The following is a 24290-nucleotide window of genomic DNA, read 5'->3' as shown; positions in this document are numbered from 1 at the left end:
ACACTACAATTTTTTAGATGTGATAATTTTCTAGCACAACACCTAAGAATTATCCTGCTTCTGAGTTTGTGAAAATTTTCAAGCTCAAGACATCCACATTTGCTTTAGAGTCAATTTCAAAAATGATGTTTTGGAGATGAATTTCAGAAGCCCAAGATATGGCTTCAAGAAGTGAGGAGGCCTTTGCCTCTTGTGGGGTGGGAATACCTTGATACTAGCTGGTTTTAGATCTGATGAAGTGACCAGTTGAGTCTCGGAAAATGGCAGCATCTACATTGCATTTTATGTATTCTGGTGCAATTTGCGTGTTGAGGGCTGTTGTGTTGACGCCTGCCATGGATGGTCTTCCAATCATGGAGGTTTTGGAAAGCGAATTGCAGAGATATTTGGTGGCTTCACAACTATGTCCCATACTTGCTCAGTTCGTCTTCGCCAAAGAACACAAAGGATAGCTACAAATTTTTCCACTTGAGTTGGGGAGCAGGTCTTGAGAATGTGGAATATTAAGCTCTTCATGTCATCTACCGTGTTGCGAACAGTATTGATGATGTGCCATAAGGAAGCTTTCTCCCAAACTGCTTCAACGTTGCAGCAGCCAACAAAAACATGGTGATCTGTTTCTGGTCTGTTTCCGCATGATGCACAAGTGAAGGGCATTGCACTCCCTTGGCCGAGCTAGGATGCACCAAAATGGAAACGGGGGACATATACGGGTATGGATACGAGAATGGGATGGAAAACGGAAATTTAAGATGTGTTTAGTTTGTATTTTGATTTTCTGTTTTCATTTCCTGTTTTCATTTTTAAAAAACTGTTTTTATTTTCAAAAGATTAGAATTCTGAAATGTATTTTTAGATTTATTTAAAATTACATTTTTTGTCACCGCGTTTTCATTGTACCCAAAATGAGGTTCTTGGTTTCAACTGAAAACGAGATTTTATTGTTTCCAGTTTTTTATTCGTTTGAAAAAATATTTTCATTTTCAAAAATTCAATCAAACGCATTTTCATCACCATTTTCTATTTTCAGTGAAAATGAAAATAGAAAACAATCAAACCAAACACCCCCTTAGAAATCTCAAGATACAGACAGATACAGTTAGGAAATGATGATTTTTATTATTTAAAAAAACTAAAAAATTAAAAAAGAGAAATAAGTAGCAACACAAATATATTATAAACTTAAGTAGTTAGGGTCACCACATCCAAGATATTATTCACTTTAGTATTCGATTTTATCTATACTAAAAAGTGTTTGAGTGGATTAAGAGTGGATGATAGTGTTTATTAACTACCCTTTAGTCTCAATTCCTAAGCTATTGAGGACTATTTTGGTGTATCCAAACATAGTTAAAGATTATGATAAAATTTAGAGTAAATTGCACACACACCTCTTGAGGTTAGTGCTTATTACACTCAAGCTCACTCCTTTTTTTATCATACACAAGACTCCCTTGGTTTTTTACCATCCATTAACGTGTGATCCCCTGACCCACTAACACTGTTAAAAATAACGAGAAAAAAGAGAAAGAAGTGAGGATCTAGTAGCTCCGCCGTCACATCCTCAACCCCGATAAAGGTGGCATTGTTGTACTTGACGATTCAGTTGTCGAGCTGCAATGAGCCGTCACAGGAGGTGATGCAAAGGTTGCTGAGTTGGGTGACCGCATGTGACACGCAGTAAGAGCATTGATTGTTGGTGAAGTCGCCGCGACACTGCAAGAGATCGTAGACGGTGTCACAAGAGGCAATGACAGTAAAGTTGTTGTGGTTGTCGAAGGCGATGGAGTTGACGGAGGAGGTGAGGAGCGAGTTGACGTTTTCATAGGCGAAACCCAGCGTGAACTTGGACTAGGCATTTCACAAAAAATTAACACCGTTAGTAACGGTAACTATTTAGGGGAGACAAAAGAAATGCGATTTCAGGGAGGAGATTTAAGTATAATAAACGTTAACTTCAAAAGGGATGAGTATAATTTATTCTAAAATTTATTATTACTTCTCAAACTTAGTAGGTTAAATTAAAGAACTGCAGAGCTAACACCACTATTATATAAATATTTTGATCAATTGTAGTCAAAACACATTTGTTGCTCAATGGTCAAACTGCACTGGAGACTTCACGTCTAAGAAATTGTTATGCTTCTTTTGACTTTCGAACAACATAATAATAGTTCATGCCTCTCTGGCTTCAAGCAACTCAGATGTACAAGTACTTCTAAAACTGTAAGGGGCAAAAAACTGCTAGTTTTTGCAGTTCTTTTTTCCTTATTTAATATGACTCTTATAGCACGATTAAGTATATGCTGATCAAACTCAAAAAATGTGAACGTTGGTGGTAGACATTCATGATATGAAGACATATACCCGATTTTATCTGATAATATAATGAGAAGAGTATAATTGGAGTAAGAAATTGTGGATCCAAGCATTGTAATCAGCAGAATGAGGGAATCCAGGTCCTCTATTTCTGAAATGGAACCTATAAAGATTCTTGTAGGAACTAGAAATACAATTTTAAGTTCTGGTCTATGGTAAATTTGATAGAATGTCATCTTAATGTTACAAAATTGATTGAACGCAGCAACATAATGAAACAATTTGATTGAAAGTCATCTTATTGTTACAAAGTTGATTGATCAGCAACACAATTTGGTTCTGATGTCATCTTACAATGTTACAAAATTGATTGATAAGCAAGACTATGAAACATTTCATAGTTTTTTTGGCCTATGACAAATTTGATTGAAAGTCATCTTGATGTTACAAAATTGGGTTGATCAGCAACACAGATTGATTTGAATTTCATCTTACAATGTTACAAAATTGATTGATCAGCAACAAAAAGAAACTATATTCAACGAGGATGATGATGAGGCATATACTCATGCTCAATTATAGGTGTGGTTCGGGTGCCAAGTGCAGTAGGAGCCCTCACATGTCCAACCATTGAAACCTGAAGGGCTTCTTCTTCATAGGCCCTCCTCTCCATCTCCACCATTCTTGATCTCTTCTTCACCCTAACAAGCATTGCCACAAGAAGAAGGCCTAAAAGAAAAGCACCCAAAGCGGCGCCAATGGTGCTCCCGACCGCCACTTTCCACCGGCTCAAGGGCTTATTCCTGAACTGATCCGGCGGTGAGTACTCCACAACCAAGCCAAAATGGCCATGCCTCTTAGCAACACAAACAAGTGGTCTTGAAGGGTTTGGTGCTTTTGCTAGTGTCATTCTTCCGTCACCTTCGAAACTAGCACACAAGGGCTTGATCCCACCTTCTTGGTTCATCTTTGTGGCATTGGTGAAGTCAATTGTCATAGGCTTTTCTCCAGCCACAATCCCAAGCTGAAAAGGGTTGCTTGAGTTTGCATCTTCATCAGCATTGTAAGCTAGGAGTCCCACAATTGGAGACACAAGTTGGTACCCAGAGAGATCATAGTTAGCATAATATATAGAAGACCAATTGTACCCCATGTTTTGTCTAATCAGCATGACCCTCTCAATACATGGATGCACAGTTACACCAGTACCAAGATGAAACTCCTTCAAGTGTGCACCATACCTTCTCAAACTGCCACATCTGAACCTCACAGCATCAACTCCAATGCCTGAAAGATTTGAAGGCAAGTCCACTGATTGTGGTATTGCTGTCTTGAAGTTCTTGTCCAATGCCTTGAATGTGTGATCTCTTATGATTAGGTCAAGAACATGAGCTGACTTGACACCATCCTGAGCATCGGATCCCGGAAATGTAAACAACACCCAGGAAAATATCATCAGAATCAGACCAAAAGCAGAGCCCATGAGACAAAAAGAGCCAAGATTGTAACCAAGATTTTAAATTGCGGTCGCAGTCACGGTTGCAGTTTCGTCGTGATCCTTGATATTGTGTGAAATTGCAGACAAATGTGACATATGTGGCCACAATTGAGACCTGATTCCAATAATCTTGATGTTGTGGCCACCGAAATTACGGTCTTAGTAGACCGTATTTTCAAACCTTGATTATAACACTAACAATGTGTCACGCTGAAATTCCTTTTCCTGGTATTCTCTAACTACAACATCAAAAGACAACAAGCATTGATGATATTTTTCTCCTAAGGAAACACTGTGGCTAAATCATGAATTTTACTTTTTTATCTCTATGGAATGAGTCTCAAAGAAGAAAGATTGTAGAGAGTGGTAATAGATGAGAAGGGTAAGGGTAGTAGTAGTACACACCAGATCAAGGAAGTGGAAAAGGATAAAGTAAAGTACTTGTTCTGCTTCTTGAAGATGTTCCCTCAACAAAACTCACATATGCTGTTCCTGTCAAAAGGACTGCCTCTTGTAGTGATGTAAGTGGCAAGATCCAATTCAATGACCATAAGAAGAAAAAAAAGGAAAAAATAAAAAAATATATTGAACCTAAAGGAGCAGGGGAAAAAAAAACTGTTCTCTATCTATCTACCAGTGAATGTGGTATTGGAATTAAAGAAAAGGGGTAAGAAGAAATGATTGTTGAGCGTGGAATGATGATGACACTTCATGGTGAAATGAAGCAAAATGGCAAAAGAATTAAAAGGGGGGTTGGAGGGAGAGGTGTTTAAGCGTGCTGAGAAATGAAACTAAAGCATTTCTTGTTGTTGTGCCATGGGGTCCAATAACACTAATTGTGTTTGGTGTAACATGCCATGTCCCCCACTTGTAGCACTCAATGGGTCTAATGTTAGGCATACCATAAACATGAACATGACCTTTCCCACAGTGAAAAAATATAAAGGTCTTTTCAATTTTTTTCTTCTTCTTTGTTTAAACTTAGAAACACAAATTTCAACATATGGGTCAATGTTAACTGATCATGTTTGTGACAAATTATTATATGATTGGACACAAAATTAAACAGTTATATTAATCAAACCATGATTTAGAAGTACCAATTCAGCCATCACCGATCCATTAAAGGATACATTACAGGTTTGTTCAGACCATTAATTTGGTGATCCCATCCTTATAGACTTGGAACATTAGAACACTTGATTAGTTATTCAATGAGTGTTGTTCAATTGATAATCCAGTTAAGTTTGCGAGAAAATATCTGAATTTGACCTCATAAAATACAATCTTAAAGAGGAATGAATAGTTTTAAGCGTATTTAAATCTCAATCAAAAATTATTTTCATAGTCAGTCTAAAGTTAAGATTGAAGTTTGTGGGAATATCTTGAGAACATTGAGAAGTTTAATGTTCTAATTATGGTGGTACCAAATAAAATAAAAAACACTTGATTAGTATAATTTGATAAAAAAATAAGCATAGGCCTTAATTAATCTAGCTGCTTTTGAAAGGAAGGCACGTTATACATGACTAGGCCTTCATCCGCGCATAATTAATTTAGAATATTTAGACGCTTTTGACTTACCCCATTCATATTCAACGTAACAAGAACTATCCTATACAAAGAAATAAAAAGGTCAAGGATTTCAAATTTTCAATTTCGCTCGAATACTTCATGATTACTCTCATTTTTAAATTAATTTTAGTATTTTACTCAAACATTTGGTATCAAAAGAATAGTTTCCCGTACTCATTTAATCTTTTGGGTTTACTTTTACAGGGACATTTGGGCTTTTAAGATACACTAACATCACACTAATGGCAATTGTTTCCTGCACCCTATTTTTTGCTACCTACACCTCCTTGCATTCATATATCTTAAGATTACCCGCCATGGAACCTCCGTCTGAAAGCTTCCATCACGACAGTATAATTTATATTCTCATTATCAATAAAGTAAAATTTTAAAAAGTTTCAAATATATAATTTTCACATTTTATATTTATATTTATATTATTATACCGTTTTGTGAGGATTAGTGGATCATCATTAGGCTTAGTTAGTTAGATGCCATAGCTGTTTTTGGCTAAGTGTTAGTTGAAGAAGCCTTGTAAATAGAAAAAAAATATGATTAGAAGAGAAGATTCTACTAGAGTTAGTCAATTAGGATTTTTAAGAAAATTAATTATCAATAAAATCAATAAATATTTCACACCAATATCATGATGACTTAAAAGAAACTTAAATAAATTAACTGATAAAAATGGAACAATTTAAAACAATTATACTTCACCTTTTTGGACTCATCTTCTTAATCCTTTGATTAGTAGAGTGGAAATAGGGGGGGGGGGGGGAAGAAGGAAGAGAGTGAAAATGAGGTGAATAAGATAGTTTGATTGTGTGGAAAATAAGAGATATGTGTTTGAAATTTTTGGTAGGGATAAAACCATCCTCTTTAATATGAAATTAAACGAAAGGAGGGGAAATTGCTACAATTGTAACATTTTCTCCTCGTGAAACTTGTCGGAGACAGACAAGTTTCAACTTTGAGTAGTTGCAACTTTAATTAGGTTTAGGGTTTATCCCTGTTTCCATTTCATAGGTTGACCTGATTGTCATACATTTTCATCTATAACAAAATTTGGTCAAATATTGACTTCTTACGTTAAAAAAATATCTTTTCAATAATCAAGTTTGTGTGATCTACTGATCGCTTTATAATGTTCAATTTGCATTATAAACATGAGCCTTGTAGCAAGGCTGAATTCTAATAGTACATCAACTACCACAATTTACCAAGGAAGGAAATGGTTATAATATTTGCTGACAAGCAACGTTGTTTTAATAATCTTTATTGGGAAATGTTGAAGAGAAAGAAAGTAAAATAAAATGTTATGTAATGAGAATAGAGGAGATATATAGGAAGAAAACGAGATAAAAAAAATAAATGTATAAATATAATTATACTCCACATCACACACAAATTAGTAATTTGTAATTTGTAATTTGTGAGGGCCGTTTTAGCTATATACGAAATTCTTGATTAATAATAAAATAAAAAAATTATTGGATTTAGTTGGAGGGGTTCATAAATTTAGGGAATCGATTACTATACTAGTAATAAATTGTAGAAAAAATAAAAATATAAATAATATAAATATAAAAAGAACAAACACAAATTTTATGTGATTAGTCGCGGTATTTAAAATAAAAAATGAAAGTAGTAAAAGAAGGAAAGTGGAAAAATATTAGAATTTGGTGAGAATAGAGTAAGATGTTTTGTACTGCTAATTTATTTAAACTCTTTGACAACCTAAAAAAAGATTAGCAAGAATATTATCGATGCAACTCTATTCATACAGTATAATAATAATAATAATAAATAGCAAAGAAAGATATAAATGCGATTTGGACAATTCAACTAAGATGCTTCTAATAGCTATTATAGAAAGGGTTAAAGAATTCAATAAACAGCAAATTTTGACTTCAACATAACCAATATGGAGATCAAAATGAATATCATCATCAGTGAATGATTAAGATCAACATCATAACATGAAAGCTTCAACTAGAGTCTAACAAGTTTTCAGTTTACTATACAGAATTTAGGAATGACAGAGCACATTCTACTTCTGATGTCTCAACTCTCTCTAACTCTCCCTATCACTGTTATCTCCCAGATGGAACAGGAAATGCTATACCCTTGTTGTACCTCAAGGAAGTAGCAAGAAATATTAAATGAGGCTCAGATTGCATTTACAAGGGAAAAAACTCTTTTCCCGAATCTGACATTTATCTTGTAGCCAATTGGTGGGAATAGGTGGTGTTTGAGGATGCATCCAGTGTAGACACCAAGGAAATAATTTATGTAGCTTCATCAGATTACATTTATGCTTGTTTATTCAACATTAACGATCAGGGTTATCTAGTTAGCTCTTTGGTATGGTTTGATGTAGGCATATATATAGAATGGTAAAATAGTTAGGCGAACCATGTTACAACAGTATAACTCAATTAACAGGAAGCAGATATTCAATATTTTACCATTGCCACCCTCAACTATCATGGGAACTGCAACAATTCCAGAAAATGTCAGTTACAATAGAATTTCAGTTCCTTCCCAAGTATAATGTCCTACAAATGTTATGCGTATATGTACTTTGATGAAATCCAAAAGCTCCAAGGCAAATCAAATTAGTGTTCAACATTTTGTAGATTGGGGGATTTTAAATAATGCTAGAGCCAATCTTTTCCGTCCATGTGGTCTGATTTTGGTAGGACAAATACTATCTGATTGTGTTGGGTATGGCAAGATCTCGAAAAATCAAAGTGCGTGCGTGTGAAAGCTATTAGGTGCGGTGGAACCAGAGTATGATGAGTGCATTAAAAAGGCCCACATCGATGAAAGCTTAGTAGTTCAATAGAATAACATGGAACATGAGGCGAAGTGAATGGGCCCATGCATATTGCTGGGCTCAGGAAAGTCCCCGGGCCCATTACTGCAGTGCTCGGAAATGAGTGACTTTGAGTTTAGATTTGTCTCATTCTTCGGAGTGAGGGGCCGAGACACGTGTGGGGCCGAGACACGTGTGGAGCCTTTGCAAATTCACATGGTCAAATAACTGACTAACAGAACGGGTCTTATGGCCATTGTTATGAAGCTTTTTACACCATAGTCTCTCACAAATTAAAATATAGAGCATCCAAATAGATCAATGTTAGCATAGTATCCTCTTGGCCTTGATATATCAATTTGGATCTCTCTTTTGCACATGTGATAATGAATCGTATAAAATTTTATTGTTTTAATAATTGAATTGTTTTTTAGAATTATTTTGAAACCAACTCTCTTTTCTTCTTTCGGTTTTCTCTTGTTGGTGGGTATATAATATTAAATTTGTATATATTATTGTTTATTTGGTTTTATAATATTATAGTACTTATTTAATAATAATAAATACATATACCATTTTTGTCATCGTTTAAATTATATATAATTAAATTTTGAGTAAAATACAATCTTCTCTTTTTTTAGGGATGTGAGTATTACATTGTCCTTAGTCCATGTAAATTGCACTCCCCATCTTAAGAGATGTAAGTGTTACACTAGCCTCTCATCTTGTGTTAAGTTGTAGAATAAATTATATTTTTTATCCTTGGAAGATGTATTATTATAGTGTTTCTTCTTTTTTTGTTCTCTTTCTGATCCAAAAGATTATGATCTCTTAACACATTGGTTTATTGACTAATCCTATTTGTATTGTGCAACAGTTGTAGGCCAAAAAAATATGGAAAGAATTGAACAATTTTTTTCATGTTAAATAAATTATTTCCTCTCACATGTGATGTATACATCACTCCACTAATCCAATAGGTTTCGTGTCTCCTCTCTTGTATTAATATATATAATTTAGTTTATTTAATTTAATATCACTAAATAATATTTACTATAAGATTTAAAATATTTTTAATCAAAATATATGTTAAAAATGTTTTTTTATTTACTAAATTATCATTCACTCACTTGATAAAGATAGAAATTATACATAACAGATCCACTGATTCTAAGAGTAAATTTTAAAACTTACTCTTAATCTGGATCCTTTATTTTATTTTAAACCAATGGCTTAGATTGAAAGGTCACCGTGCAAGCAAATTCTTTTGCGTCTCTCTATTGTTCCCATCAAGTGTAATACTTTGTTGCACTGTGCAAATAGATGGGATACAGTGGTGCGCCGGTCAAATAGTGGTAGTAGCACGAGGCAGCAGCCAAATCGGGACTTCGACAATGTGAATCCTTTCAAAAAATTTAATGTTGCTTTAAAAAACAAATGTTGACGTTGTAGATGCTTATAATTGAGACTTCTGCAGATTTGGAAATGAAAAGCAATGATCTGAAAATTAAAGAGCTCCACTATCTTGTTACAGTGAATTATAATAGGGATCTTGTTGACGTTGCAGATGCTAGAACATTATAAAATCATTGACACAGTGTCAAGTTTCTTGAGGAGAAAACAATTGGCCAAGGGCATCTTGAATAGGAGATCTCAATTTGAGATCTTAATCACGTTTTTGGTGAATGAATGATAAATTTTATGTTTGTTATGAATTAATGAGTGTAAATAAAAGAGAGAGAAATGAAGAAAATGGAAAAGTGAAAGAAAGAAAAATGGAGAAAGGTAAAACTAACTAATATTGGGGTGATGCTCAAATGAGCAAAACTTACTTATTATATGAATAACATAATTGGTTACAAGAGTAATTATCTTGTACGTAACTAAACTAATAATTAACTTGTAATTAATTAATTAATGTTAGTAATCTATATCTCTAATACCCCCACAAGCTGGAAAAATACTTTCAGCTTAAGAAAGATAATACATTTACATCAAAGGAAATAAAAATAAAATTAAAATATAGTTAAACATGTCAGAAATACATCAGTCAAAACTGTAGTTTCTAAAAATCTACGACCAACATTAGCTTTCTAAATCTTCTTCCAAGAGTCCAAAGCAAACATCAAAGTTTAACCATAAAGCAAAATCAACAACAATGTCATTTGACAGAAGCTCAATTCATCAATCTATAAAACTATCAAAGCTTAACCACCAAGCAAAAACTATACCTCAAAGTTTAATCACTTGACAGAAACAACAAGGCTTAACCATCAAGAGCAGAAGCAAAACAATAATTTAATTCTTAAACATCCCTGGCAAAAACTTAAACAATGTTTAATCACCATGGACAAAAGCTTACATCAACAAAATAGAAGAATTACAAAATTTGTTTTCTATGATGACTTTTCACAAACACTTTGTGAACCAATAATAACCAAGGTTTAACCACTTATGACAGAAGCTAAAACAATAATTAACAACCATGGACAAAAGCAAACAAATGAATAATGCTTAACCACCACACATGAAAGAAGCTAAAATCATCAAAACAAGCTTAAAAAGCTGAAAACAATAAGGCAAAATAGGTCAAATATCAATGAAACAATGAAAAGATTAATCACCAAATAGTTAGTGTACACCTCTCTGAAATAGTTCAAGACTTTCCCATGAGAAAACTTCTTTTGACTCCAATATTTATAACTTCAAACAACATTAATCAACAACAAAGCCTAAGCTGGAAGATTTTTTGCAGCAATTAGATGGTATTGAGCAAAAGCATAAACAATTGCTGAACTTCTTTGAGAAGGCTTTTCAGAATCCTAGTTTTGTTGAACATCTTTCACATAAAATCGAGTCCATGGATTTATCAGTTGTTTTTTTATATGAACTTGGTCTCACGTAGCACACAAAGTTCAAATGAAGATGGGAAAGCCCACAGAAAAAAGTTGTCTAAAGTAGAACCAAAAGTAGTGCCGACAAGAACAACTCTGATATTTTTTCACATATGAATGATGAAAATCTGACGACACCGTAATCGACAAGGCACAAAAGAAGTTGCAATTGCAAAAGGTCAATGTGTTTCAAGTAAAGAAAAGGTGAGTAGTATTGTTGAAGAAGGATCATACTGCACTGGAAACTGGAAAGGGTGGCTAGCAAGACTGTTTCTCTGAATGAAAAAAAATGAACGAAGTGAAAAAGATGCAAACGAAATGAAGCAACAAAAACATGGAGGGTGGTATTGTTCTGATGATACCATGATTAATCTCATATTTGCCATGAATGAATGAGTGCAAATGGAAGAGAGAAAAATGAAGAAAATGAAAGATTGGAAGAGAGAAAGGTAAAACTGATTAATATTAGGGCGACCTTCATATGAGCAAAACTCACTCATTACATGAATACAATGTACCTTATATAACATAATTGGTTAGAAGAGTAACTAACTTAACCCACTAAACTACTTTGTAACTAACTAAATTAACATGTAACTAACTAAATTAATAACTAACTTGTAACTAACTAATGCTAGTAGTCTATATCTCTAATACTAAATTTTTTATTATAATAAGAGATCTCGTTTAGAGATCTTAAATCATTTTTTATAGGTCTCACAAGAGACTCACCTTCTAATATTTATTTATAATTTATTTTAAAATAATAAATTATATATTTTTTAATTTAAAAAAAACTGAATGCTTAAACCTATCCTTCTTCTCATTCTCCTTCTTAGCAATGACCTCACACCACTCCTCTGCTGGACAGAGACAAAATTATTTTTTTAGAAATAGTATGGATATTAATGTTTCTTGTGGGAAAACCAGATCTTCATGTGCGGATATGCTTGCCAACTCCAATAGTGGATCTTAGGAAGATCAAATCTAAAAGCTAAGATCTCCTTCCAAGAACCAGTATTGGAGATGGCTCAAAAATAGATCTTAACATTTGGGAGTGAACTCCTCTAAAGTGCATAGGGTAAAGCGCAACATCCTTGTGCTGCACAAATGCTTCCTTATTTCTCCGCTTCTGTTCTTGAAGAAACAAATCTTGGGGTTCTCGTTCATAGAAGATCACTAATGTTTCCCTCTACAACTCTATTTTTGTTCTTAAGAATGTAAGAAATTGAATTTTTTGTTCTTGGTCACAAGTAATCATTCTTCATTGAATCAAATTGGAACAAGAAGAATTGAATCATAGGTTAACTTCTCTAGCTCCTTGTTTCAATGCTTACAAAAAAAATCAATCAAATTCATGTTTTTATTTATCCATTGTTTAATTTTCTTACTAATTTTTGTTCCACATTTTTTAAAACATCCAGGAACTAGATGTGGTTGTTTCTTTGCTGTAGCTAGTTATTATTTATCTTCAAAAGAATCAAAACAATTTCAAGAAACATGTTACATACAGAGAATACAACTAGAAGGATATTAAAGTTTATGCTGAGTTCACTTTTTAATAGGTAGGGGATAGCTAGCTACTAATTTGAAAGGAATCAGTGATACAAGTTTTTTTTTTCTTTTCATTTTCTGCCCCTTTTATTGTGTTACACTACAAATATACAAAGCAAAAGAGAAACATCACATTATTCTATCCCGAAACAATTTTAAATAAGACATTAATGGCTTAAGCCTTTTATCAAACATGTAGCTGGCAAAAATTAAAAAGAATTAAACCATTGCCAACAATGCTATTAGACCATTGCCTTCAAAAAACCAAAATAAAAAGGACAGCTCATGGGTCATCATTTGCATAATCAATACTAAGAGATTGGGATTTTGCCAATTGAATAGATGAAATCTAACCACCATAAAGCTAGTTCATTTTTATATTTCAAAATATGAAAAAGAAGTAGAACTTTGAGAGATGATTGAAAAGAGTGTGACGGTAAAAGCAATTCCTTATTGAATCTTCACTTTTCATCTCCACACAACGAGGAATCAAAGCCTTTTCCTGCTTTTCTTTTTCAGAAAATTATATTCCTCCATTTTGAAGAAAAGACCCAAAATTTCTCATTTATTTACCGATTTCAATCACACTGCAGTATTTTGCACTCAAATCCAAGAATTGCATCTATGTAATAAATGGTAGATGACTTGTTAATTTCCGCATGACTTTTCAAACTCAAATTGGGTTCTTGTTGGCGAATATCAAATCCTCGAATTGAAAAGCATGGATAAAGCTGTTGGGCGGAGCAATTGGGGTGATACCAAAAACAAGAATAAGGAAACCTATTTTTATTGTTTTCCAGATGAGGTGAAAACTTTTAAAATTAAGTAAAAAAACCAACTCAATTCTATTTTATCCAAACACGATTTATTTTCAAAATCAAAAACAGGAAACTCACAACCACCCAAATGGGACCTTACATTTCAAGCCAGATGAATTCATCTTGCCTAATTAAAGTTTGTAATTGTGTCCTTTTGGGGTTTGCATACCTTCCACATTTTATCTGTGATTTGCTCCATGTTTATTAAATACATGACACCCATTGTTTTATGATTGAGAATGTTCATAACTAGTTTCCATTGTTGTACAATTGAGGCATGCCCTCCCCTGCTAATGCAAACCAACAAGAATAATCTGAATCATTTAATGGTTCATATCATTGCACTTTATCCCTCTCCGATCCCCCAAATCCATATATAACAGTAGCATATATTGTTTCACAACCACAATGATTCACCAATCCCAAAGATTATATTGAAAGATTTGCATCTCATTATTATTTAACGTGTCTCATATTAATTTAATATATAAACTTTATTTAACTATAAATAATATATTATTAATATAAATTTTATTTACCCAAAGTTATATTAGAAATATGTTATTAACTACGTGAAAAAAAATGTTATTAACTGTTTTCTATTTTCATCACATGGTAAAAAAAAAATATTTTTAGTATTCTTTATTGAGTCTTATCACTGATGGACCCAATTTTTGTTTTCTATTTTCACTGTTGACGTTGCTTCGCGTTAATTACTGATGGTCCCAACAATTTGTTTTACTATACTATTATTTTTGTTTACCTTTTTATTAGTGTGAAGGAAAGAAAAATCCAAAACAAAAAGTGAATCAAAGGAGTGTGCCATTACATCTTCAAGGAACATAACCATACCTCTCCAAGGTCTTAACAAATGACTTAGAAAAGCTAAATAATCAGCCATCATATTTGCCTCTCTACACACGTGATATTTTCAATCCTACAATCCCTGATAACAATTTTAATTAATACACTTTCTTCTATTAATAAAAGTTTATTAAAAATAAAAAAATCACAGAAGATTCATTAAATAGGATACGACCCACCAGTTTTTATGATTTTTAATAAAGTTTAATATATAAGAACTAATACATTTAAAAGAGTGTATTCTAACATTTTTCTCCCGTCACTGTTTGGTGTCGACAAATACTATAACACAAATTGAACAGCAAGCTTGGAATCACATTCCATTCATAGATGTTTATACCTGCAATCCATGCTACTTTGAGAGCAGATAGTATTCTCCAAATTATTGCAGTGTAACCAAGATTGGTGGGTGTCTTGGGGAAAAGAAATACGGGTATTTGTAATTGACTGGGGTATAGCCATACCTGCTTTAATGATATATATATATATATTTGATTAATTTGCTGATAAACAATAAAAAAAGATAGGATTCTCCATGTCCAAAGTTCTGACATAAGCACATTTGATGAACCTAAATTACGCAGAAACAAAAATTCAACATTTGTCGTTTGAAACACGCCTACACAAGAAGCTTGCTGAAAACTTAATTGAACAGACGCATCTGTATTTACCTTATCCAACAAATTGGAGGAGACCCCATCTTATGATTTGGACTTGATACAATGACGGGTTTCTCAACTCCCACCTATAATTGCTGTTTACTTTTAAAAAAACACAAATGTAAGCCTGAAATAATGAATAATAATTAGGCTTACTTGAAATTTTGGTTTGCTTAAAATTATCATTTCACAAATTTTATCTTTCCATTTTTTTTGTGTTAAATTTGATATTCCACTATTGTAACGGTGTAATATTAGTTAATCCATTAACTTAACATCCAATATTTAATAGCAGTAGTGCTGTTGAGTGTCACGTTAGTTAGTATGAATTTATTGACAAAATGGTGTAATATATTGTCACATCAAGATTCCTGTTGAATGTTAGATATCAGGTTAACGGATGAATCGAAATGATACAGTTAAACCAGTAGAGAATAAATTCGCAAAAAAAAAAAAAAAAAGACCATATTCACAAATTAAGGGTAGTAGATAGACGAAAAAATGCAAATAAGTTTAATAAATATGTAAGTTTAGATTAATAAAGTACGATCATAGTCTTGCGTATGTGTAAAGTAACCAATAAAAGTACTTTAATATAATCAAGTCTGCACTCAATATTTTTCGTCCTTGTATTTGAAGAAGCCTAAAAAGCATTGTCATTAGTATCTCTCCTAGTAGTCCTTCTTGGATTGTGTTGTTTGCATATAGTGAGTGGTCTGTGTGAAACAATAAGTGAGGTTGTCTTAGAAAGATGGAAGAGGGGACATTTGAACAACCATCTTTGGAGAAACACTATTATGGGAACTGTCCTGGTTGTAAGGTGGATCAAGCCAAAGAGCTGAGAAAGGATGTTTCCATTAGAAATCTTTCTTATATTTGGATGGCAGTGTTATGTGGCAGTAAGCACTTGATTTCTGTTCCAAAATTCTCTTCTGGGTTGGTTTTGTTTTTGTTTGCTAAAGTTTGCAGAACCTGCATTCTGGCATTTTTATTTTCTGTTTTAACGTGCCACATGAGCATCTAAGTTTTGCCAAGGTCTAATGTGATAAAAAAAGGTTGCAAAATTGTCAAAACTCAACATTAATCCCTACTCTGATTTATGACTGCAACAAAAGTGATACTGTTGATATATTTTTCAGCCAAAGTTTAAACACTAGTATTTCTCAAGTTGTACTCTTTGTTGCTGGACCTTAGCAACAAAATATATCTATGTTAATAATTTTCTTTACTTATGAGAAGATAGAAAAAGAAAACTCTCAGTGGTGACTGATTGAACTCTATGATGGTTTCATCTTTCTCCTGTACATCTGTAATTGTCTGTACCTTAGTTAAAAAATGGAGTGATTCCTATCAGGGTTGTATGGGAAGATTATAACTTGAATTCGTTATGGTTTCAATTCAATTTACTATTTTCAAACTAGAATCAGTATTTTGTTCTAACATGTTATGTTGTGTTATCTTGTATCTATACATTCTTCATTCAGTTGATTGAAACAGCTTCTATAATTATCTCTAACGTCTCTCTCTCTTTTTATAATCAAGTACAGCGCTGCCTGTAGCATCACTCTTTCCCTTTGTTTATTTCATGGTGAGTTTAATTTTTTCACTGGGTATTACTGTTACCTTCCATATTTTTTTATCCGTAAAAATTGAACACGTTATCAGGGATTTACAACACTCACACACCCTGCGGACCCCTTGGTTGTTACCTCCCAATATGAATATGATGTGGCTCTGATTTTGTGATATTGTTATTTCTTGAAGGTTGCTCTGAATAATTTTGCAGGGTAGTATTATTGTTTGTTCCTGTTCAATTTCAGCTTTTTATTTAAACTTTTAAATTTTGATTACAAGTGCAGTACAGTAGTTTATGCACTGTGCACACTTTTTGAAAGTAATAGCTTTATTCCAGATGGAGCAGCTCCAAATATACCATATGCTTGATTAACTATTTAATCTTCGGGTTGATATTTTTCCTATTTGATCATTTCAAAAATAGATTTGACTATTCATTCACTGTATAACAATTTTTCATCATTTTATTTTTAAAAATTATTTTCCGACATGCTGGTCTACTAATTTACTGTCTGGTATAAATTTTTACATTTAAACTTTTGTTCCACTTTCAAATGATGCTTAAATATGTTTTTGGTTCCTCAAATTTAGGCTAGTATTGTTTTTGGTCCTTAAATTTAAATTTTCTTTTTCTAGTCTTTTAATTTTGAAAAATATTTTGTTTAGTCCCTCCTGCTTCACAAATTGTTTATCCATATTGCCAAAATCAGGAAGGAGGGACTAAGAAGAGCATTTTTTGAAATTGAGGGACTAAAAGACAATTTTAAATTTAGGAAACCAAAAACAACATTTCAAATTTGAGGGACCAAAACATACTTAAGCCTTCAAATTAATAAAATGTTTTGTGTAAGAACAGAGCACTTTCTGTTGTAGTTGTTCCCACAACTATCAACTCAAACTATTTGTATGTGCAACCATAGTGACTTACTGATCGGAGGGATGCACTTAGCCCTTTTGAATTGGAACTTTGACTCAAGAAATGAATTGATACAAAGTGTAGCTTCGGAGCAGCTTTGTAAATGTGAATGAAAAATTCTCCTATAATGAGGCCACTTAAAATTTTAATTGAAACTTGCAAATAGAACTGTTTGTTGTTACCATGAACTGATATAAAATCCTGTCAAATTAGCAGCCAATCCCATTCAACAGAGTTCTATTACTGCTCCACATGATATGCATCCTCAAAGGTATGATAAGTATTTAATTTCAGGTGAAGGATTTTAATATTGCAAAAACTGAGGCAGATATAAGTACCTATGCTGGTTATGTGGGTAAGATTTCTGTCTGTACTTCCATTTTTTTATGCCTTATCAATATTATTTACAAGTCCTTACTGTTTCCTACATGTCTGTCAAAATGTTTTAGGATCATCATTCATGCTTGGCAGGGCTTTGACATCCATATTTTGGGGAATGCTATCTGATCGCTATGGTAGAAAACCTGTTATAATTTCAGGGATTATTACTGTGTAAGTACACATTTCACTGAGGTGGAGCCTTCTTTCAAGCTATAGTTGTACAATATGTTTTCTCACAAAAACTGTGATGCTTACTTGATTTCAGTGTCATTTTCAACACATTATTTGGTCTTAGCACGAATCTTTGGATGGCTATTAGCATGAGATTTCTTCTTGGAAGTTTAAATGGATTACTTGGACCAATAAAGGTGCTGTTCTCTCTCTAAACACCCCTTGTTCCATCCAATTATAGCTTCCACTAATATATGTTTGCCACAACCTTTTCTATTAACAGGCTTATGCTGCTGAAATTTTCAGAGAAGAGAAGCAAGCTCTAGGACTCTCAAACGTAAGCCTCGTCAACCTTTGTCTGCTATCATTTCTTATAAGCATTTGTCAGTCATAACTATTCAAAACCTTTTATGATTTCAGTTTGTTGCTGCTTGGGGAGTAGGACTAGTCATTGGCCCTGCATTGGGAGGTTATTTGGCTCAGGTAATTCTTGTTTTCTATTTGTTTCTTCTTTAGAAAACCATGACATGGGCATAAGGTGACTTTTGTCAAGAGACATGAGTTTCCATTCAATCAAAGTTTCCCTCTAAATATAGTTGTTATGAGAAGCTGATTGATGCCTGACAGTTCAATTTCAAGAATGGGGATAGGAAATAATAAATTTAGATACCCTTTTGCCACATATGAACAAATCCTTCACTCACTTGTTTTCTTTATTTTGTGAAATTTTTATTACAGCCAGTGTTGAAATACCCACATATGTTTCCAAAGGATTCCTTTTGGGATAGGTATGTTGATTTTTGTTGTTTTCTAATTGTGAAAAAAGGTTATAATGTTTGAATTTTTTTTTTCTTTATTCTTTAAAGTTCTGTTTTGCTTTGTTGTTGTGCTGAGTTTCATTTGTCAGAACATGAATCTCTCTGCAGGTTTCCATATTTCTTGCCGTGCTTTATAATATCAGCTTTTGCGTTTGCATCAGGAATTGCTTGCATTTGGCTTCCAGTATGTATCTCATGTTATGACATATCAGTACATCAACCACATATATCTCTACCCTCTTCTTTTTATTACTTTTATTCTAAGTTTCTAACATAATATGATTATTGATGACATATCAGAATATAGAACCATTCTCTGTACATGAAATCTCTTCTATAAATATAAATATTGTAAAATATCTGCATCATTGCAGGAGACCCTTCACAACCACAAAAGTAGCAGTGAGTCCACTAACAGTGTTGAAGCTTTGGAAATGGAAAGCAATGAGACTAACAACGATAAGATGATATCTGCATCATTGCAAGAGACCCTTCACAACCACAATGGTGGTAGCATTGAGTCCACTATCAATGTCAAAGCTTTGGAAATTGGAAGCAATGAAGCAAACAAAGACAAGACGATTCAAAAAGATAAAAGCATCTTCCAAAATTGGCCCTTAATGTCATCCATCATTGTTTACTGTGTTTTTTCACTACATGATGTTGCTTACCAAGAGGTAGTGTTCTTACTTAATGATTTTTCTATTTTGACTCTCTCTCTTACTTATACTAATTTACTATCCATTTACCATTCTAGGTTTTCTCATTGTGGGCTCTCAGTCCCAGAAGATTGGGTGGTCTGAGCTTTACAACTAATGTTGTTGGTTATGTTCTTGCAATATCAGGTGCATTTTTCACATATATTAAATGGTTAGATATAATTGCATTTTGGATAGTGTGAGATACTCTATCCCGACATACATATAAATAAATAAAATATATAAAAATATTGATCAATAAATTCATGTTGGTAAAAGGTTCACATTCACTTCGCTATTATCAAATAAGACTTATTAAAAATATATTCAGCTCAAAATAAGGTCATCAAAGTTTACAAATTTTTTTTTCTTAAATTAATGAGGTAAAATAAAATAAAATAACATTATGCAATAACGTTTAACACATTACTTTATAATTTAACAGTGGTTCCTAACTAGGAAACCTACATTTTCCCTTTAACACTGTGCATCCACATTTTTCTTAAGATAAACACTGGTCGGGTTATTGTATAATTCATAACTCACAACACAAATAATGTTACATCAAGTGTTAACCACACACTTATTCACAACTAAAACTCATGTTCACAACTTCACATCTCATTATGTCACAATCAACCATCTTATGTTTACGTGTATCTCACAATTTAACACATTCAACTTTGCACTTATACTCAATCTCCATAACAATATTATAATCTCAAAGTAATATATTATTCTACAATTCATCATATATTCAATTTATCACTTATATACAATTTCAATCATAATTTCATAATCTCAATATAACTATTTATTACGCTAATCTTATTCAAAACACAAACAAATTATACAAAAATATTTCTCAATCCATGGGGAGTAAAACCCCTCAAACAATTTCACATAATCATATAAGAAGAATTTCAATATAATAAGCATTCCAAAATAAATCCCAATTTGATCTTTTAAGAACTCCTACATATGTTCATTCTAATCCCAATTGCAATAAACTCATCATTTACCTCTAAGCAGACTTATGTGTGTATTCTGACAGCGATAACGCCATCTTTAACAGTTTTCTGAGATTCCTTAAACTTTTCCTCTGATCGTTCTAATAGGGTTTAGCGTTAGAGAGAAGAGAAGGGATTGAAGCCTCAATTCTACGGTCTACGTGTGATGAGTATTTCTCCCTCCATAGATGTTATTTTAAAAATCCCAACGCAGAAGATGTGCTGAAATGAACCGCGAGCCACATATCAAAATTTCACGACAATTCAATGGTTAATGAGTCCGGGATCGTAGTTTTACTAAGACAGTTTTGAGTTTTTGCGGGAAAAGAAAAAGCTATGATGCAAAGGGTATTTGTCTTAGCCCGACATGTTTTTTGTAATTTCCAATAGTGAGAATGTTCAGAAATGAGTTCTGAACTTGGAACTCAAATTTCACAACGATCCAACGGTGAATGAGTCTGAGATCGTCGTTTTTCTAAGACAGATTTGATGATATACGAAGAAAAGAGAGGATTTAGGAAGGAGGAGAAGGGGAAAGGAGATCGTGGGTCTCAAAACTGACCTAAGATCCCTCTATTTATAGTTAGTATACTCACACCTATTATTTATTTTTCTTTGTTTATTATTTTATAAACAAATACTCTATTTTATTTCGTATCAAATGAATAAATAAAATATCATTTTTATTTTCCTTCAAATCATTATTTTAATAAAATTATTTTTCCTTATTTATTTATTTATAAAAATCTCAATATTTTTCTAAAACTCTATTTATTTTTAAATAAAAGATATTTTAATTTATATAATAAAAAAATGGGATTTTATAGACAAACACATTTCCTTTGTAACCTTCTATCTCCAAGAACAGCACTTGAACACAAACTGGTATACATTAACAAGAGGCCATATGGTATCTTCCTCCAAGGCCTTTCCTTTAAAATTAAACTGGTCATGTTATTTGGATTTCCATACCCTGGGTCTACAGACAAATTTAGATAATGACCATAACTTAGTGTTTGTTTTGAGTCCTTGATCTTGGAGCATATTTTGCAATTGCATTTTGTAACTTTTTGTCCATCTTTTAACTTGGCATCTGATGTTTAACGAAAATGCTGGCATGATACTCTTTTGCAATGCCACATGAACACCTACTATCACATATTCACATCAGTTTGTTTGTTTTTTGTGAAATATTGGATGTCACATTAACAAATAACCAAAGTTATACAATTAAAATACTGAGGGGATCAAATAGAAAAAAAAAAGGAACGACCAAATTCGCAAAATAAAGATTATAAGGGGACCACAAATGCATTTAAGTTTTGCATTAAATATTAGATCTGTTGTGCATCTATTGTTTCTTTTATTTGTTGAATTAATCTGATCTTTAGGATAAAATAGTTATTGCTTCCTTGATCTTTAATTCTTTGAACCAATTGATCAAACTAAACTTTTAAGAGTGTAGATTTATGCTGGTTAATTAATGACTTATTTTCAACTGACCAGGTATTGCTATTATAATCTTCCAGCTTGCCCTGTACCCATCAGTGCAGAAAGCTTTTGGACCTGTCAATCTTGCTCGTTTCGCAGGGGTTAGCTTTCACCTTATGTGGCAATTACCTTGCTTTATCACTTTATTTTTTGTTTATTATAAACATGTCTTGTTATTTGGCATGATATGTAGGTGTTATCCATACCTCTCCTGCAAAGTTATCCCTTCATGACAAAGTTGTCAGGCTTCACACTACACCTAGTGATCATTATTGCCTCCATTCTGAAGAATATTTTGACAGTAAGTGCAGCTCTTTCTCTGAATAGCAAATCATCTGTGATATTGAGGATCTGAGTGAACTCAATTGGCTTCACTAAACCTCAAGAAATCAGTTTAATTTACTTAAAAAGGTTAGTTTCATTGTGAACTTGCCTAATTGTATTATTGTTGCTGGATGTAGGAGTCAATTGCAACTAGTTTATTCCTTCTGCAAAATAGAGCTGTGGTAATTTTTTTGTTCCTTTCATTAGATTTCATTTATTTCCATAAGTTGAAATTATTTTTTGATAGTATTGTGCCACATATATGGCATGTTGATTTGGAAAACAGGAACAACATCAAAGAGGGGCAGCTAATGGTTTTGTTATGACTTGTATGTCAGCATTCAAAACAGTTGGTCCTGCTAGTGGCGGTGCAATGTGAGTGTCCATTTGATTTCTTTAGCTTTTGTTTGAGTTATGTGTCATTGTTAACTAGAACAATTCTGAATCTCTGTAGGGCATAGATATTTTAAATTAGACTTGCCAAAAAAGGTGCATTGTACATTATTTGTTAAGTTATATACATAAACCTTAATTTATTCACATCTGAAAAATCTTGCTATGTTCATATATGACAGTCCTATCATCCATGTATGCTAGCTTTTCAAAATTTCAGATTTTCACACTTGGTGGTTCAATAATAGGCATTCATATTTTAGGCTCATTATTGACAAATTTAATGACTTAGCAAGAGGCATATACTTTGAGCCCCATCTGTTATAGTTAGAGTTACTTGAGGATACTCTCTAAACTTTATGATCTAATTGCAGTTAACAAATGGTTGATTAGTAAAATACTTGTGGTGAGGGTATGGCATATAGCTTTGATCAACACCACTTTCTAACTACAATGACATACTGAAAATTATATCCAATTTTGCTCTTGGTTAATGTAGATTAACTTGGTCAGAAAAGCATATACATTCTTTTTTCCTGCCAGGTACGTTGCTTAAATATTTGTTTGAGTTGGTTTCTAATTTATATACTGAACACGAGAATCCTTAATACAAGTGTTATTTCTTTTTCACCTACTGTTCTAGGAAAGAACATAATAGGCCATTTCTTTTACAGCAAAGTTTTGCCCAGAACCAAACTAAAGAATGAAAATGCAACAAAATTTTGAGGAGTTTGAACTCTAGTTCAACAACCTCTTCAGATGTGATTAACTTTTTTTGTGGATAGGAAGGTTGTGGTGGTACAATAAATAAATCGGACAGTGGATTTTAATCCCAATAGGAACATTTTTTCTTTTGCTGGCTATATTGCTGGAAGCTCAGTTTTCTACATTTAATTGCAGGCACCCATATAGTCTTCCTTGCCCTGAATGTTGTTGAAGGACTTGGAGTACTGTTGATGTTCAAACCATTCTTGAGTGTGAAGAAGAAAACACCATCATAGACGTTACATTGATATCAAAAAATTTGGTACAAGGGGTGAAGCATTTGGAGGGTAATATTGTGTATTGGTTTTGAGATCATGGCCAGTATGGATAATGAAATGATGATGGATCATTATGTGTTGTATATTTCCATCATATAAGTTTAGACTTTAGTTATTAACATTTTAGCATGGGTGAATGTGTATTGAACAGAATTAGTTAAAGTATGGACCTGTATGTACCAATATATGTGATATAGAGTTATTATATGTTCTTTGAAAACTTTCACTAAAATCCTCTCTCCAACAATAAGTCAAGAATTAATGATTGTCCAGATTAAACTTGAGAAAAAGTTTGGTGACACTACCCTACCCTAATGTGATGTGTTGGATAAATTCAATTAGAGGTTATCACCTCATTAAAAATATTATAAAACAAATAAACAATCATTAATAAAATAATATTGAAATGAAATAGAAAAAAAAAAATTGTATCAAAATGGAGGGTATTATGATCTGCTTTGTCCCTTTCTC

General features: G+C 32.8%; 2 protein-coding genes across 4 annotated transcripts; one reads left to right on the top strand and one right to left on the bottom strand.

Moving 5' to 3' along the window:
• Positions 1–2589: 2589 nt before the first annotated feature.
• Positions 2590–4561, bottom strand: LOC114417386. The gene is made up of 2 exons (XM_028382565.1): positions 4223–4561; positions 2590–4056 (listed from the first exon to the last, which is right to left on the bottom strand). Exon 2 carries the CDS (start codon positions 3800–3802, stop codon positions 2858–2860), a length of 945 nt encoding a protein of 314 aa, XP_028238366.1. The 5' UTR covers positions 3803–4056; positions 4223–4561; the 3' UTR covers positions 2590–2857.
• An 11075-nt stretch (positions 4562–15636) lies between these two features.
• Positions 15637–24049, top strand: LOC114417385 (protein ZINC INDUCED FACILITATOR 1-like). 3 transcript variants are annotated; one of them, XM_028382562.1, is made up of 17 exons: positions 15643–15898; positions 16547–16587; positions 17785–17845; positions 17940–18042; positions 18137–18239; positions 18326–18379; positions 18463–18525; positions 18781–18830; positions 18969–19044; positions 19235–19537; positions 19618–19705; positions 22075–22160; positions 22253–22360; positions 22521–22565; positions 22670–22758; positions 23276–23319; positions 23677–24049. In XM_028382562.1, exons 1-17 carry the CDS (start codon positions 15751–15753, stop codon positions 23775–23777), a joined length of 1563 nt encoding a protein of 520 aa, XP_028238363.1. In that variant the 5' UTR covers positions 15643–15750; the 3' UTR covers positions 23778–24049. The 3 variants fall into 3 exon arrangements, with proteins under 3 accessions (XP_028238364.1, XP_028238363.1, XP_028238365.1); XM_028382563.1 differs by lacking the exon at positions 23276–23319 and having other exon boundaries at positions 15637–15898; XM_028382564.1 differs by lacking the exon at positions 15643–15898 and having other exon boundaries at positions 17707–17845; positions 23677–23898.
• The last annotated feature ends 241 nt before the right edge of the window (positions 24050–24290 follow it).

Source organism: Glycine soja, chromosome 6 (assembly GCF_004193775.1).
Source record: "Glycine soja cultivar W05 chromosome 6, ASM419377v2, whole genome shotgun sequence".
Taxonomy (NCBI): domain Eukaryota; kingdom Viridiplantae; phylum Streptophyta; class Magnoliopsida; order Fabales; family Fabaceae; genus Glycine; species Glycine soja.
This window is presented reverse-complemented; position numbering and strand designations above follow the sequence as displayed.

Coding starts and splice junctions, on each gene's coding strand:
- LOC114417386 (XM_028382565.1), bottom strand. CDS start 3,802: ATGGGCTCTGCTTTTGGTCTGATTCTGATGATATTTTCCTGGGTGTTG.
- LOC114417385 (XM_028382562.1), top strand. CDS start 15,751: ATGGAAGAGGGGACATTTGAACAACCATCTTTGGAGAAACACTATTAT. Junction 16,588..17,784: donor TTCCCTTTGTTTATTTCATG/GTGAGTTTAATT, acceptor ATTTAATTTCAG/GTGAAGGATTTTAATATTGC. Junction 18,043..18,136: donor ATTTCAGGGATTATTACTGT/GTAAGTACACAT, acceptor ACTTGATTTCAG/TGTCATTTTCAACACATTAT.